At 65.4% G+C, this 15,324-nt stretch overlaps 1 protein-coding gene across 1 annotated transcript; it reads left to right on the forward strand.

Annotated features, from left to right (window-relative positions):
• Window positions 1-1,070: 1,070 nt before the first annotated feature.
• SEMA3G (semaphorin 3G) lies at window positions 1,071-15,282 on the forward strand. Its single transcript, XM_075159122.1, has 16 exons — window positions 1,071-1,170; window positions 5,228-5,388; window positions 6,441-6,503; window positions 8,073-8,192; window positions 8,880-8,970; window positions 9,080-9,196; window positions 9,448-9,590; window positions 9,670-9,784; window positions 9,890-9,959; window positions 10,168-10,312; window positions 10,586-10,817; window positions 10,937-11,028; window positions 11,288-11,329; window positions 11,515-11,740; window positions 12,053-12,192; window positions 12,293-15,282. Exons 1-16 carry the CDS (start codon window positions 1,080-1,082, stop codon window positions 12,755-12,757), a joined length of 2,313 nt encoding a protein of 770 aa, XP_075015223.1. The 5' UTR covers window positions 1,071-1,079; the 3' UTR covers window positions 12,758-15,282.
• Window positions 15,283-15,324: the final 42 nt, after the last annotated feature.

A 15,324-nucleotide genomic window follows, 5' to 3' on the forward strand; every position in this document is an offset into this window, starting at 1 on the left:
AGGGCCACGGGCCAGCCAAGGGCTCGCTGAGCCAAATTGAGGTGGTTTTGTCCCGGTCGAGGGGGTCGTGGAGCTGCTCCATTACAAAAGGTTGGGGGTGAGCTGGCCGCCCCCCATCCTCCTGCCCTCCTTTTTACCTGAAGCTGCTGCAACCCTCAGGGGACTGCGGGAGGGCTGGGGCTAACGGGGCTGCCCCCGTGCCGGGCTGGGAGAAGGGATGAGGCCGGTGGCGATGGAGCGCTGCAGGAGAAGCCACCGGCTCCTCGGCTTCTTCCCCTCCATCCAGCGCTGGGGGAAATCCAAGGCTTTTGGGGGGGACGACACCTGCCCGTGCGCCGAGGCTCCCCAGGGAAGCCTGTGTGGATTCTCTGATGTCTCATACGGCCATGTCCTCTGCCCCTGCAGCCCTGGGGGAGGACGGCATGGGAGCGGTGTGGGTGCTGTGGGGTACTGTGGGGTCCTGCTTGCTGGCTGGGGTCCCCGCTTAGGGTGCAGGTGAGCAGGCACCTTTGCAGGCAGACAGCGGTGCATCCCCGCTGCCCTGTGGGTGCACCAAAGCTGGGCGCAGCACCCTGTGCCCCCCTCGATCCTGCTCAGCCCCCTTCCCCACCCAGCCCAGCGTCCCCAGCTTGCCTGGCTGCTGAGATGGGACCTGAGAGCGGGGTGCTTGCTAGTGCTTGGAGATCATCCCCACTGAGCGTCCTTCTTGGGGGACAGCCCTGCGTGTCCTCTCCCACCCCTCCAGGAGGGCAAGGCTGGGGGACCCCGGCTTCCCTGCTAGAGGGGCTGGGGGGGCTCCGGGGCTGGGGGAGGGCTGAGGTTGCTTCTTGGGGGGGGTTGCAGCAAAGCCTAAACCGCTAGTGGCAGGCGACGATTTGGGGGTGTGCGGAGCTCTCGGCCCCCCCCCCGGGGGATGGGGCCGCCCCGCCTCGCACGGCACCCCCCGCATATCCCCGCCGCCCCGGGGGATGGGGGGGGTGGCGGGGCCGGGCCGGGGCGGGCCGGGGCGGGCCGGGGGCGGTCGGATGGCGGCCCCATAAAAGCTCGGTGCCACCGGCAGCCCCGGGAGCGGCGGCGGGATGCGGGCGGTGTCGGTGTCGGTGTGCTGGCTGGGGGCTGCGCTGCTGGCGGCGGGGCTCCGCCTGCCCCGGCTCCGCCTGCCCTACCGCGGTGAGCCGGGCCGGGGGCACCTGCTGCGGGGGGGGCGTGGGGTGGGGGGGTGCCTGCCCACATAGGGGTGTCCTCAGTTCCCCCCCACGGGGGCCGGGTGGGGGCTTGGGGAGCCTCAGCTGTGGGCGCTGCACCCAAAATGCGTGTTTATGGGTTTTTTTTTTTGGGGGGGGGGGAGGCACCTTGCGCTGGAGTCTCGGTTTGGGCTGGGGTTTTGGTGGGTGGCTGCTCGGCACTCTCCCGCTCCCCACACGGGACGTGGGGGGACCCCGAGGAGGAGGAGAAAGGAGGAGAGCCGGGTGATGGGGCGGGGGGATGCGCCGCCGGGCTCCGCGCTAGCCCCGCCGCTTCCCATGAGGGATCGTCTCGCACGTGGAGTAGGGGGAAACTGAGGCACGGCGCTGTTCTGGCACCGGCATGCTCTGGCTTGTGGGTTGGGTGGGTGCTGCGGTGCGTGGGTGCTCCCCTGCCGTGGGCTTCCCCGTGGGTGCTCAGCATCCCGCCTGCTGCTGGGTGGGAGCCAGGTGGTCCCCCAGCTGCCCAGCAGGTCCCCTGGGTGCTGCTCAGCCCAAGCACCCTCCGAGCCCCACCACACTGGGGTGCTGGGGTGCCAGGGGGGCCCTCGGGGTGCTGGGCTGGGAGTGCTTGGTTTTAATTAAAACTCTCCCTGTGATCGTGCTCTGGCTCGCTGCATCCCCCACTCTGCCAGCTTAACCCTCGGGCTGCTTCCAGCCAAACTTGACAGAGGAGTCTGGGGCGCCCCAATCTCCTCCTTCTTGCCTAAAAGCAATGAACCTGCTCTGAAAAAATTAAACCAAAATAAATTGCATAACGCATATCTTCCCCCTTCCCAAATTGGGGAAAGGCCTGGGGCAGCCCAGCTCTCGGAGAGCTCCAGGAGCTGCAGAGCACGTCCCTGTGCTGGGGGAAAGCCGCCGTCTGCCCTTGTGCTGCCCAGGCTGGGGGTCCCCCGGCCCTGGGGCACAGGCTGGCCGTGTCCCTGGCTCTGTCCTGGGGCAGAGCAGGCGGCCCCAGGGACTCCCTCCCTGTTGAAAGAGGGAAACTGAGGCACGCAGTGGCCCTGCTTACGCTGGGAGGCAGCAGGCGCCGGGGTGGCTCCCGGCTCTGCCCCGTGGTGGGATCGGTGTCCTCAGGTTGGGCTTGGCAGCAGGGCTAGGAGGTTTGGGGTCCCGGCAGAGCTTGGTTGTGGGGCTCAGGTCTGGCTTGGAATCTGATCCACTCCAGCCCAAAGTCCGGCTGTGCTGTGCCGTTCCCCAGGTGCGAGGGGCTCCCCAGGGCCGAGCGGGCTCCTCGGCCTCCCGCAGGGAGCGAGCAACCTTTTGAAGCTTTTTTTCTTCTTAAGCTGATTATTCTGTTCCTCTTCCAAATTGGAAACAGAAACTGAAATTTCCCATGAAACAAATTCTGCCACCGCCTTCTCCCTGGGGGGAAGAAAAAGAAAATGAAAATTTCAATTAAAACCATTAGAAGCGTCTGAAATGAAAACTGGGGTGAACTGAAGCTCCTTGCGCTTAGCTCGTCGGTTTGGCCTCTGCGTGGCTGGTGGCTCTGGCTGCGGAGCGACGTTTGGGGGGGCCATAGGGGAAGGCGTCGTGCTGTGGGTGCAAGGGTGGCCGCGTCCCCGCCTCTCCCTCTCACTTCAAGCCGCTCTTTTCCTTCCGCTTTGACTTGCAGCAGTGGCTCCTGTAAGAGGGGAAAGAGCATTTTGCTGCTGCGTGCACCAGGAGCGTCGCAGCACAGCCTGGTGCCCTCCAAGCTCTCTGCTGTCTCCCCCTAGGGACCCCCGTCCTGCTGCAGCTTGGGGGGTGGCTTCTATGGGACCCCCACCCTGGGGGTAAAGGGATGCTGGGGGTGGATGGAGCATGGCAGGGTGCTGCTCCCTGGGGAGATGAAGCCACGGAAGGGGAAGGCGCCTCGAGCCGATGTAACCTGAGGCGCAAGAGGAATTTGTCGGGGCTGGGGGAGAGGGGCAAGCCTTGCCTGAAACAATAAAAGGAGCCCGATGACTTTGCCAATGTTATTCTGAGCTGGGAAAATATTATTGCAGGGCAAGAATAGAAGGAGACGACAGCATTTTCCCGGGCTGGGCCTGGCGATATGGGAGGACCTGAGATGCTGGGAGGGCACAGGGAGGAGGGTACGCCCCGGGGAGGGGGCTGGAGGGGCCCCTGGTGCCAGCTCTGCTTGCAGGCACAGGGGTCTTCCTGGTGAGGATAGAGCTGCTGGGGCTATATCCCTCCATGCCACCAGCAACACCAGTTAGGGCACTGGGACTGTCCTTGAGTGACTTGGTGGGGATGGGAGCTGTCTGTGATGGAGTGGAGGTGGCTGTCCTCCCCCGAGGATGGACCCTGTCTCCCTTGCAGGTCCCAGAAGAGGCATTTCCCACCAGGGTGGGGGCATTGTGCTGCTGGCCACCTCCTTGCTGGAGGTGACAAATGTCCCCCCAGCAAGAGCAGGGCTTGGTACCCCAGGGTCCTGGGCTGCTGGCAGCTGGGCTTGTCCCAGTGCCACTTCCTCTCCCATGGGGACATGTGTGGGAGATGCTCGGGCTGGGGGTTTCCCTGGGGTCAGCAGCGGCGGCTGGCAGCCTTCCCCGGCGGAGGGTGTCTGGGGACATGGCTGCACTTATCAATGGCGCTTTGTCTTCCTCCTCCTCCGCCCGGCAGTCACTGGGATGGGGTTTCAGAGCCTGGTGAAGCTGAGCCGCTCCCTCTTGCCCTCTCCCTCTGCGGCAGCTGGGTGGGCGCCACCGTGCCGGGGTTTTCGGCTTGCTGACCCCAAAAGTCATTTCTCACCGGGAGCCAGTCGTGTCACTGCCCCCGCAGCGGCATCACCGCAAGGGTCCCCTTGGCATCCCACGGGATTTGGGCTTGGACCTGCTTTAGGAGCCTTGACCATCAGACCCTGTTGTTTCGGGCTTCACGGGGAGGTGCAGTCCATCCCAGGGATGCAGCGTCCCTGTGCCAGTGCCGTTCCCCAAGTGCCGTCCCTGTGCCGTGGCCGGGAGGAAGCCTCCCTGACAGTGAGGTCTGATGGCGGTGGCGGCGGGCTTTGTGTGCCCGTTTCCCCCTGCACTGGCTGGCACCCGGGGGGCACAGGACCCACTTTCTACCCACCCCATGTCCACTCTCGCCACCCTCCCGGGCTCTGCGTGAGCCCAGCCTGGGGCTGATGGCAGGCACGAGCTTCACCAGGCTCTCGTGCACCCCGACTCGCAGCGGCACAGCCGTGGTAGCAGCCCGGGGTGGTTCAACCGAAGCTTGCTGGGGGCAAACTTGCTCAGGCCCCTGCTGCCCACTGGTTCTGCGGCTTTGCCCTTGGCTGGGAGGGAGAGCAACACCCCGGGCAGGGTGAGGCCGGGATGGATGCCCATGCCTCTGGGAAGGGATGGAGATGGATGCTGCTGCCCGCAGCGGCTGGGAGCAGCTCTTCTGCCGGCCCTGGGACGGCTCCGTGATACTCAGAAGCAGCAGTTCTGAGGGACCCTCCCGCCTCTGCGCCCATCGCAGCCCTCCGGTCAGCCCCTGAAAAAGCCAGGCCCCCTTGGTGCCAGGCCCCCACCCCCCAGGGTGGGGGTCCGAGCATCCTTTCACACCTCCCAAGCAGGCGTGAAGGGCGTTCGGAGGCTGGGAGCCCATGCAGCACCCCTCTCCGTTTTAACTTGCTGCGATGCCCCTTCACTGCAGCATCCTGCGACGGCTGGGCCCCAGGTGGGGGGGCCTGGGGGTGAGAGAGGGCACGTCGCTGTGGGACGTTATCCATCGCTTTTCCCTCCTGTCCTCGCATTGGGTGACAGCTCGGGGCCGCGGGGCTGTGCTGTCCCGGCGGGGTGGGCCATGGGCTGGCGTCCGGGGGACCCCGGCGTGCGCAGCAAACGGAGGGACATGGCGGGGGCCACGGGGGAGCAGGACGTCCCCCAGGCTCGAGGTGAGCGCTTGTGCCCGCGGCTGGGAGGGGACATTTGGCTTACAACACCCTGCGGGTCTTTGGGGCTGGGACGGCTCCTCCTGACGCTTCCCTCCCTCCCCGGCAGAGCTTTTGGCCACCAACCGCTCTGTCCTCTTCTTTGGCCACCGAGGCTTCCTGGGCTTCCGCTCCCTCTACCTGGATGAGTACCGCGACCGGCTCTTCATCGGGGGGAAGGATGCGCTCTACTCCCTGCTCCTGGACGGGGCCAGCACGGATGCCAAGGAGGTGAGCCGGGTCCCGCTGAGCACCCCGGGGTCTCCATTCCTGGCCCCCCCTGTGCACCCCTCGCCCCTCCGAGCAGATGGTGCCTGGCCGAGCCAGGCAAAGCCACCCCGAAGCAAGACCTGCCCTGGGGATGTCCCCGTCCCAAGCGCCCTGAAATACATCTGAAAACTTGTGCTGCCTGGCAGGGGAGGGCTGGCCACGGTGGCTGCAGGGCAATTAGCCAGCAATTAGTGGTGGTTGGCCGCCAGTGGCACAGCCCACCCGTGAGTCCTGGGTGCTGAATGGGGTCTCAGACCCTGCTCTCCTAAAAAGCTGCCATCAGGAGAGCGAGTGCTCCCCATCCCCAGGCATCTGGGGATCCCCTTCACGGGCCAAATATCCAGCTGAATGCCTGCAGAGACAAGGAGCTAAAAGCATCCATCATTGCACCGAGCTGTGCCAGGGCTCAGCAGGCAAAGCCCGCAGACCTCTCCTGGCTCCTCGGTGGGAGAGGTGAGGGACCAGAGGGACGATGCTGAGCGGTGGTTTCCCCTCCTCCTTCACCCTCTCCACTTTGACTTCTTGTTTTTTAAACGCGGCTCTGGGCTGTTTCTAGCCAAAGAAAGCGGAGAAGGAAATGAAGTGCCCCTCGGCGTGCTGGGTCACCGCGACAGGGTCAAGGGCTTGTGTACCCAAGCTGCCCTTGGTCCAAGAGCTGCCGAAGGCAGCGGGAGACTTGGGCTCCGTTGCTCCCTGCTGTCCCCCAGCACCCTTTCCCCACGCCACCCGCAAGTCCACCCCCTTCCAGGCCAGCTCCGGCCATCCCCAGAGTCACCACCCAAATCCAGGCCGGCTGCGGGCTGTGACCGCTGGGGTGCATCTCCCCAGGAGGAAGGGTCCTGCCCTGGGTCGCAGGGTGGGAGCCCTGGGCTGGGTGGGCTCTGGGGAGCTGTTGGTCCCTCTCTCGGTCCCTCTCTCCATCACCATGCCACCGGCAGCCTGGGGACGTGTATTTGCAAGGCTGGGTTCCTGCTGTCCCCCCTCCCTGCTCCAACAGGTCCTTTGTGTTTCAGATCTACTGGCCGCCCCTCCCTGGGCAGACGGAGGAGTGTTTTCGGAAGGGGAAGGACCCAGGGGTGAGTCTCACCCCATGTGTGCTCTGTCCCGAGCTGCGGGGGGGTCCTCTTGTGCCCCGGTGCCAGCTGGCTCCCCCTGCACCGGGGCTGTGCCATCTTATCCCGCCGGGGATAAGGCTGGGGCAGAGCAAGGGACCACCCCGGTGCCCGAGGGAAACTGAGGCAGGGAGTTGGTGACCAAGCCTGGCCACGTGAGACACTTGTGCCGGGCTCTGGAAATCTCATCTCGGGGGCTCTGCTCAGCCCCACGGCCGCAGAGCGGTGGCCAGCGTGCCCCAAATGCGGCTGCACTGAGCGGGCAGGGACAGCTGGGCTCCGGGACCCGAGCTCGGAGGGACCGAAAGCCCCGTGCTGTGCTCCAGACCCCAGCGACGTGGTCTGGCCCATCCTGGCCATCCCTGGCGGTGGGAAATCTGTGACTCGCTCAGGTCCAGTGACCTCGCTCCCCAAATCGTACCCCGCTTCGCATCCCCCCTGCCCCGATATGAAGCAGGACTATGGCGGGGAGAAAGTCCCCGAGGCTCCCCCGGCCCAGACGAATTGCTCCCGGGAGTCCCTGTCCTGCTCTGCGTGTTTATTTTACAAGCTCTCACCGACAGATCCAAGCCTGGGCAGGCTCCATTTTTTATTTTTCTTGAATGTATTTTTTTTTTTAACTTGCTATTTTAGAGGCTCTTTGCAAAGGGAAAATAAACAGCGGGGAGGCTGGGAACCCCCGGGGCAGCTCGGTGGCGGTGTTCCCAGCAGACGAGGGGCCTCGCGTCCCGCCGGGGGGGACGATGGGGGGCAGACAGGGCTGGCGCTGACCAGGGGAGCTGCTGAGCTAATGGTGGTGATGCCCAAGCAGGAGAAGGATGGGAGCCCTTTTCCAGTGGGAACTGCCAGGAGAGACCACCGCGCAGGGTCAGAGGTGGCAGGTCTGCGGCCCCGGGGCTGTCATTGCTGCTGGTCCCCGGTAGAAGGGGACAATTCCAGACAGTAGCGATCGGGGCTGTCCTGGAGGCAGTGGAGGATGCCCGTGGGTATCCGTCTCCGTCTTCCGCATTTCCTCCTTTTGTTTCATCCCCGGCGTGAGCAGGAACACGACAGGGAAGGACATCCCTGCATCTGGTCTTGTCCTGGGCGCTGGGAAGGGGAGGGTCCCCAGGGGTTTGGGGCTGGGTGTAGGAGCTGCCACTGGGCAGGTGACCTCGCTCCCCCGACCAGCGTGGGCTGTGCGATGGGGTGAGCACACGGGTGCCCGTGGGCAGGAGATGCCCGGGTGCCGGCTGGATCACGCATGGTTCCCCCAGGGATGCTCTCGGTGGCAGGAGGACCAGTAAAAAGCCCCATCCTTTTGCAATGGGCTGGGGTCCACCCAGATGAAGTCTGTGCAAGCCCTGTTGGTGGGTGCAAGCTGCCATCTCGCGCCCCTGGCCCCAGGGTGAAGGCAGAGAGCCTGGGTGCAGCCTAGGGAGCCAGGGCTGGGGCTCACCCATCGTCGTGGGGCCCCAGACAGAGGCAGGGAGCTGGGGATGGGCACAGCACCGAGCCCCCCGCAACCCTTCCCCTCCCCTGCTGTCCCCCCAGACCGACTGCGCCAACTACGTCCGCGTGCTGCACCCCTACAACCGGACACACTTGCTGGCCTGCGGGACGGGCGCCTTCCACCCCGTCTGCGCCTTCGTCTACGTGGGGCACCGCGGCGAGGTAGGGCAGCACCACGGCGGGGTGCCCATCCTGAGCATCCCCAGTGGGGATGGTCTACACCCCTGGGAGGCAGATCCCCATCTTCCACCTCCTTCCTGGGGGGATGTGTGGGGATGCTGGATGCGGTGTTTGCCCCATGCTGAATACTTGGCGGGGGGGGGGGGGGGGCGGGGCAGGAACCAGCTCCCCGTTGCCCCTTTGCCCTTGTGCTACCCCATCCCTGGCTCCCCCACCTTTCTGGCCTGGCATTGCCTTTCCAGACGTGTCCCTTGGGGCTGGTGTCCTGCCAGGGGCTGCGGCGTGGGTGGCGTTTCCTCTTCTCCCAGCTCGCTGCTCATAAATCAGCTTGGCCGGGGTGGAAAGGCAGGGCCCCCTGTTCCCTCCCCATGCGGGCAGCGGGAGCCCTGCCTGTACCACGATGCCTCCCAGGCTGATGGGTGAGCGGTGGGGCTGGCGGGTCCCTCCAGTTGCCGCACATCCTCATAGCATCAGACTTGCCTCAAAGAGCACAGATCCTGCTTCCAGATGGTCCGTTTGGGAGCGCCGGGGCTGCGGGTGCTTGCAGCGAGGCGCCTGCGAGCTGGGCAGGGACCAGCGCCAGCCCCTGCATGCCCAGGCATGGCCCCACTGCCCGGGGCACGGCTGGGGGCTCACCTGCCTGCTCCCTGCCTGCTCCCCCTCGCCCAGCACACCTTCAGCCTGGACCCTGCCAGCGTGGAGACCGGCCGGGGCAGGTGCCCGCACGAGCCCAGCCGCGCTTTCGCCAGCACCGTCATCGGTGGGTTGTCTTCCTCTGGAACTAAGAGCCTTTGGGGTGCCGGGGTGAGGGACGGTCCCCGTGCCAGCCGGGGCTGGCTCTCAGCCCCGCGGCGGGGTGTTTTTGCCAGGCGGGGAGCTGTACACTGGCCTCACCGCAGATTTCTTGGGCCGCGATCCCGGCATCTTCCGCAGCACGGGGACCCGCTCCGCCTTGCGCACCGAGGTGGATCAGCGCTTACTGAACGGTAACGGCTCCTCTCTGCCCCTCCATCCCCCCGGCTGGGCTAATGCTGGGGACCGCGAGCCTCGCCGGTGGCCAGGGCATCTGCTGGCCATGGTGCGGCATCCCCCATGCCAGGTATGAGCAGGGAGAGGCACCGGGGCAGCAGGGTCTGGGGGCCCTCCTGGCTGGCATCAGCCCCGGCATGGTGTGGGAGTCTGGAAGTGGTGGCCGTGCCCTCTCACCCCACCTGATGTGGCCGGCTCTTGCTTGTAGACCCCAAATTTGTGGCAGCCCACTTGATCCCGGATAACAATGACCGGGACAACGACAAAGCCTATTTCTTCTTCACGGAGAAGGTGGTGGAGGCAGACAGCAAGGAGCACGCCATCGTCAGCCGGGTGGCGCGGGTCTGCGTGGTAAGATGCTGGTGGGGACCGCGAGGGACAGGGATGCGCCAGGTCACAGCGGTGGCCCTGATGCTCCCTGTCCCTGCAGAATGATGCTGGTGGCCAGAGGGTGCTGGTCAACAAGTGGAGTACCTTCAACAAAGCCCGGCTGGTGTGCTCCGTCCCCGGCCCCGGTGGCATCGACACCCACTTCGATGAGCTGGGTAAGGGGTGCATGGAGCTGGGGACCTCACCAGGGCTGGTCCCTTAGTCGGTGGCTTTGGGAAGCCCCTGGGCTTCCAGGAGAAACCCCATGGTTTCATCCCCAGAGGATGTCTTCTTGCTGAGGACGAAGGATGGGAAGAGCCCGGAGATCTACGCCCTCTTCAGCACCATCAGGTGGGTGGTCCAGCTCCAGCCTCTGGGGACATCCAGCTGCAGCCACCCATGACCTGCTCTGTCACTGTCACCACGTGGCTGCTGGCTGCTCCCCAACCTCCACCAGCTATGCCCTGGTCCATACGGAGATGTTGGTGCTCCTATGCCCCCACGGATGCTGCTGGCGCTGAGCATGGCTCTGCTCACCCCACTCACCGTCCCCTTTCAGCCATGTCTTCCAGGGCTCCGCTGTCTGTGTGTACCGCATGGCCGACATCCGGGAGGTCTTCAACGGGCCCTTCGCCCACCGGGAGAGCCCCCACCACCAGTGGGGCGCCTACGAGGGCAGGGTGCCCTACCCACGGCCTGGCGTGGTGAGCGACTCCCTGGAGCTCTGGGTCCCCTCCGCTCCTCTGACTGCTCTTTGGGGGGGGTGGTGGGGCCAATCCCCATCTTCTCACCTGCTGGGATGGGCTCCCTATGGAATCCACCCCGGGACAGCTGGGGACCAAGGTCTGGCAAAGGGGTGGAGAAGATGGATCCCAAATTGGAAGGGGACCCAAACCAGCTCTGCAGGGCGATGGAGAGGGAAGGAGGGATGGGTGCTGGGGTAGCCAGGCTGACCCGGTCCCCTCTTGTCCCCGCAGTGTCCCAGCAAGACCACCAACCAGCCCCGGCGGCAGTACGGCACCACCAAGGACTTCCCCGACGAGGTGCTGCACTTCGCCCGCGCTCACCCCCTCATGTACAAGCCCGTGTACCCCCGGCACCGCCGGCCCCTCCTGGTGAAGACCGACCTGCCCCACCGCCTGCGCCAGCTCGTGGTGGACCGGGTGGAGGCCGAGGATGGGCAGCACGATGTCCTCTTCCTCGGGACGGGTGAGTGGCAGGAGTGGCGTGCAGGAAGGAGCCCCGGTGCTGGGGCTACCAGTGGGCACGCTGCTGGGGTGCGCGATGGCAGGGTGCTCACACCTCCATCCTCCTCCTCCTCCTCGCAGATGCTGGTTCGGTGCTGAAGGTGGTGGTCCTGCAGAAGACAAGCTCGGCCGTGACTGAGGAAGTCGTCCTGGAGGAGCTGCAGGTTTTTAAGGTGCTGTTTGCTGCCCCGCTTGCAAGGGAGGGGGGCAGCGGGTTGGGCTCAGGTTGGGAATACGCGTGGGGACGGAGGCTCAGGGCTGTCACCACACTGTTGGACACTGGGAGGTCTCAGGGCTGCGAGGGCAGAGGGCGGCTGGGGGTGTTTTCACCCTCCCCAAAAACATTCCCAGTGCCCCCCGAAAGCCCTGGCGGCTCTGAACAAGCCGGGCTCTCCATGGCGAGGTTTTCATGTCCGCTCTCCTCCCCTGCAGGCGCCTGTGCCCATCACCCAGATGGAGATCTCCGTCAAGCGTGTGAGTACGGACACGGCTCGGCCACGGGGCTGGGGACAGGGCAGGTGACCAGGAGGGACTGAGCTGTTGTCACCAGCCTCTCAAAGCCCGCATGGTGCTTGCCCCGGGGCGGGGCCCGGCTGGGGACATTGGGCGCTGTGCCCGCGGGGGCTGCCAGCATCACCATCTCGGTGCTGTTCCCCCAGCAAATGCTCTACGTGGGCTCCAGCCTGGGGGTGGCCCAGGTGCAGCTGCACCGGTGCGAGACCTACGGCACGGCTTGTGCCGAATGCTGCCTGGCCAGGGATCCCTACTGCTCCTGGGACGGTGCTGCCTGCACCCGCTACCAGCCCTCTGGCAAGCGCCGCTATCGCCGCCAGGATGTCCGCCACGGCAACCCTGTGCACCAGTGTCTGGACCAGAACCTAACTGGTGAGAGACTGGGGGGGGCCCAGAGGGCTGAAGGGCTCGTCCAGGTGCCCCAAGATGTCCCAGCATCCACAGCCCTTGGCACACAGACGGGCTTGCGGCCATCCCAGGTGGGCTGGGGCATCCTCATCTCCCCGTTCTGTAGACCAAGGGGTGCCCCAAAAGAAGGTGGGTGCTGCTGGGGCTGGGGTCTGTCCCCAGGGAAAAGGGGAGAAGGGGACTGAAGCCACACGGCGGCCCAGGGGGGCTGACACCCGGGTGCGTGGAAGCCCGGCTCTGCCCCCCCCCGTGAGCCCGTGTCTGTCTTCGCCCCAGTGGATGATTTTGAGAGCGTTGAGGAGAAGGTGCTTTATGGGGCAGAAGACAACAGCACCTTCCTGGAGTGCGTGCCCCGGTCCCCGCAGGCCAGCGTGCAGTGGTTCGTCCAGAGGCCCCCCGACGAGCAGCGGGACGAGGTGAGGCTCCCCCTGCACCTGCCTTGCTCCCCTTGTGAGGACAAGGGAGGGACATGGGGACAGACCCGGACCCCCCCCCCAACCTTGCGTTGGCCGACAGGTGAAGACGGATGAGCGGATCCTGCAGACGGAGCAAGGGCTGCTCTTCCGCAAGCTGCACCGCCATGACGCCGGCGTCTACTACTGCAAAACACTGGAGCACGGCTTCACCCAGACGGTGGCCAAGACGGCCTTGGAGGTGATTGCCAGCGAGCAACTGGCACACACCTTCCCCCGGGAGCGGGGGGACGAGCCCCCGCGCCTGCCTTGCCCCGAGCCCCAGCTGGCGCCACAGGCTCCCAAAACCTGGTTCAAGGACATCATGCACCTCATCAGCTCCCAAAACCTGCGGCGGGTGGAGGAGTACTGCGCTCGCCTCTGGTGCGGCAGCCGCCCCCACCACCACAAGAGCAAGCTGGCCCAGGCCAAGCACGTCCTGGCTGGCGTGGACATGGGCAAGAAAGGACGGACGGCCAAACCCCACGGCGAGAGGAACCGTGTGCCCCGGCAAGCGGCAGCCACTTAGGGAGGGCAGGGTAATGGCCGTGGGGTGGCCGTGGGCGAGGACCGGCTCCTCGTGCTGCTGGTGGCCCCGGGGGCCTCCCGCCCTGGTGGGTGGCTAGCAGCAGTGCCAGCCTGGTCCCCCTTGGCCGCAGGGGATGGGATGCCAGGGCCAGCTCTTGGGCAGGTCCCCGTCACTCTTGGTGGCTGCAGGGCCACCTCCAAAATGTGCGGTGCGGTGGGACACATTGGCCCCTCCTTGCTCTTGCTGGGTGCTGTGGCAGGTGTGGGGCCACGGTCACTGGGGCGGGCTGGGGCTCGGCACGCGTGGTGCCTCCGCTGTGCCATCACCCCAGGGAGCTTGCTGGCTGGCTTTCTCCGCAAATAAAGGGGCCGAGCGCGGCGCCGCGGGGAGCGGCTGACGGCTCCAGGCTCTTTCCACGCCAGCGCTGGGCCTGGGAAGGATGATGCCTGCTCTCACGGAGGGGGAAAAACTGAGCATCACCCCAAAAAGCCTCTGTGCCCAGGATGAGCCCTGTTGTCCTCTGCGCCTGGGGAGCCGGAGCTGTGCCGTGCTGCCCGGGGTGTACCCTGGGGGACAGGGCTCCTTCCAACCTTCCCTGTGGCACCAGGACCCACCTGGCAGCGCCAGCCTGTGTCTGGGTGCAGATCCCCCTTTCCCCTCTGTCCCCCTCCAGCCACAGACCGTTTTAGGGCTGGGCAGGGTTGGGGAGGAAAGCAAACGGCTGCGGGCCGGTTAGACCCGTTCCTGGGTAAACATGGGAGAGGCACTGATGCCACCGCTGTCACTGTGCCCTGGGCGGGAGCGGGGACATGCAGGAGAAGGTGGCTCCAGCACAGTTTGGGGGGGCTGCACCCCATCCCTGGGTGTGCTTCTGGTGGTTGGTGGCCCTGCGGGGCTGGGTGGGACAAGGCTGGTTTGGGGGCGCTTGATGCTGGCTAGTGGAGCTAAACCAGCGCCCAGGGCCTCCCCCAAATGCAGGGCTTGGGGGGTAGGTGCATGGAGAGCACCCGCAGGTTGCCGGCACCGTCCTGGGCTGCCGGCAAGGTGCTCGCTTGCTTTCCTCGCCCGACATGAGCTCACTCGCCTGGTCAGCCTGGGGTGATAAGGATCTCCCCCTTCCTGAGGCAGGGCAGCCCCACACAATGGTGTGAACCACAGCCCTGCCGGGACGGGCATTGTTCAGAGGCAGAGAAACGGGAAAGAAAAATAATAATAATAATAATTAAACCCCCTAAATAGCTCGCACAAAGCCAGGTCATGATATCATCGCTCCTCCCTGTGTGTGTGTGTTTGTGCTGCAGCAGCGGAGCACCACGGCTCGCTGCGGTGCCTTTGATGGGAGCAAAGTCCCCCGGCAGCGCTGCCCTGTCCCACGGTGCGCCCGTGGAGATGAGCTGTGGGTCCCGACCCTCTTCTCTAGCTCCCCATCCCACCTCTCCTGCAAACTCAGGGTGCCTGCATGGGGTGTCTCCTGGGATAGAACAACTGTGGTGGGGCTGGCAGGCTGGGACACGTCCCACAGGGAGGGGAGCGGAGCCGGTAGCACTGATTTACAGGCCAGACTGGAGCCAAGCACGTGGATTTGGTTAATCGCAGGCCTGGGGGGCACAGGAGAAGGGACATGGGCGTAAAGCCAGAAATGAGAGAGAGAAGTCCGATTCCTCAGGGCCTGGATTTAATGGCTCTGAAGCGCTTGCAATGAGCCACGCCGCTGAAATGCCCACACCCTGTTGCCTCCGAGCAACCCCCAGTGCAGGGGCTGGGCTGCCCATCCCGGGGTCCCAGGGCCTCTCCTGCGTGTGGGACCTGCCCCTGAGGTGAGCAGCAGCAGAGGCTGGAGGTGACACTGGGGCCAGCGATGTTTCAAACTGAGCAGGAACAAAGACCAGGAGAAACCAGTCTCCTCTTCCCAGTAAATCTCCATAAACCTCTGCGGCAGCTGAGCCTGGCCTGCCTAGATAGGTTTACATCAGTAAGGCTGGAGTAGAAGGGCTTTTATCAGGGGCTCCGTACAGCTCATGTTCCAGCCGTGTCTCTCACGATAACCATCGAACAGAGGTAACCTGGGTCCCTAGAACTTTCCAGGGGCTGAATGAACGTGAACACGTCCTCCCCCACCCCGGAGGGTGGAAGGAGACAACTTCACTGGGCAGGTACAGCGCTGTTGCCCCCCATCTCCCCTGCAGGAGGGGAACAAGCCCTACCTGGGCCCTGGTGCTGCTGGCCGAGCCCTGTCCCCGGGGCAGAAGCAGGGTGAGGGGAGCGCTGGGGGACGGGGCGTGCATGGGAACAGCCACAGAACAAAGCCGCAGTGGGGGACGGGCACGGCCATGGATCCGGCTCCTATTTTTAGCCCACTTCCTAAGGAAGAGCAGCGCAGGGGCGCCTGCTCGCCCTGGGAGCCTTCCAGCCTCCGAGGCGGCGTAAGTGGAGCTGCTGGCAGGGTCGGGGCTGTTACGGCTGGCCCCAGCCTCGCTGAGCGCCCTCAGACCTCAACACGGGGTGGCCCAGCCCCTCACGACAGGCCCAGGCCCCCCACCATAGGCCGCACGGGGTGCTCCGGGCTG

Source organism: Calonectris borealis, chromosome 10, assembly GCF_964195595.1.
Source record: "Calonectris borealis chromosome 10, bCalBor7.hap1.2, whole genome shotgun sequence".
NCBI lineage: Eukaryota > Metazoa > Chordata > Aves > Procellariiformes > Procellariidae > Calonectris > Calonectris borealis.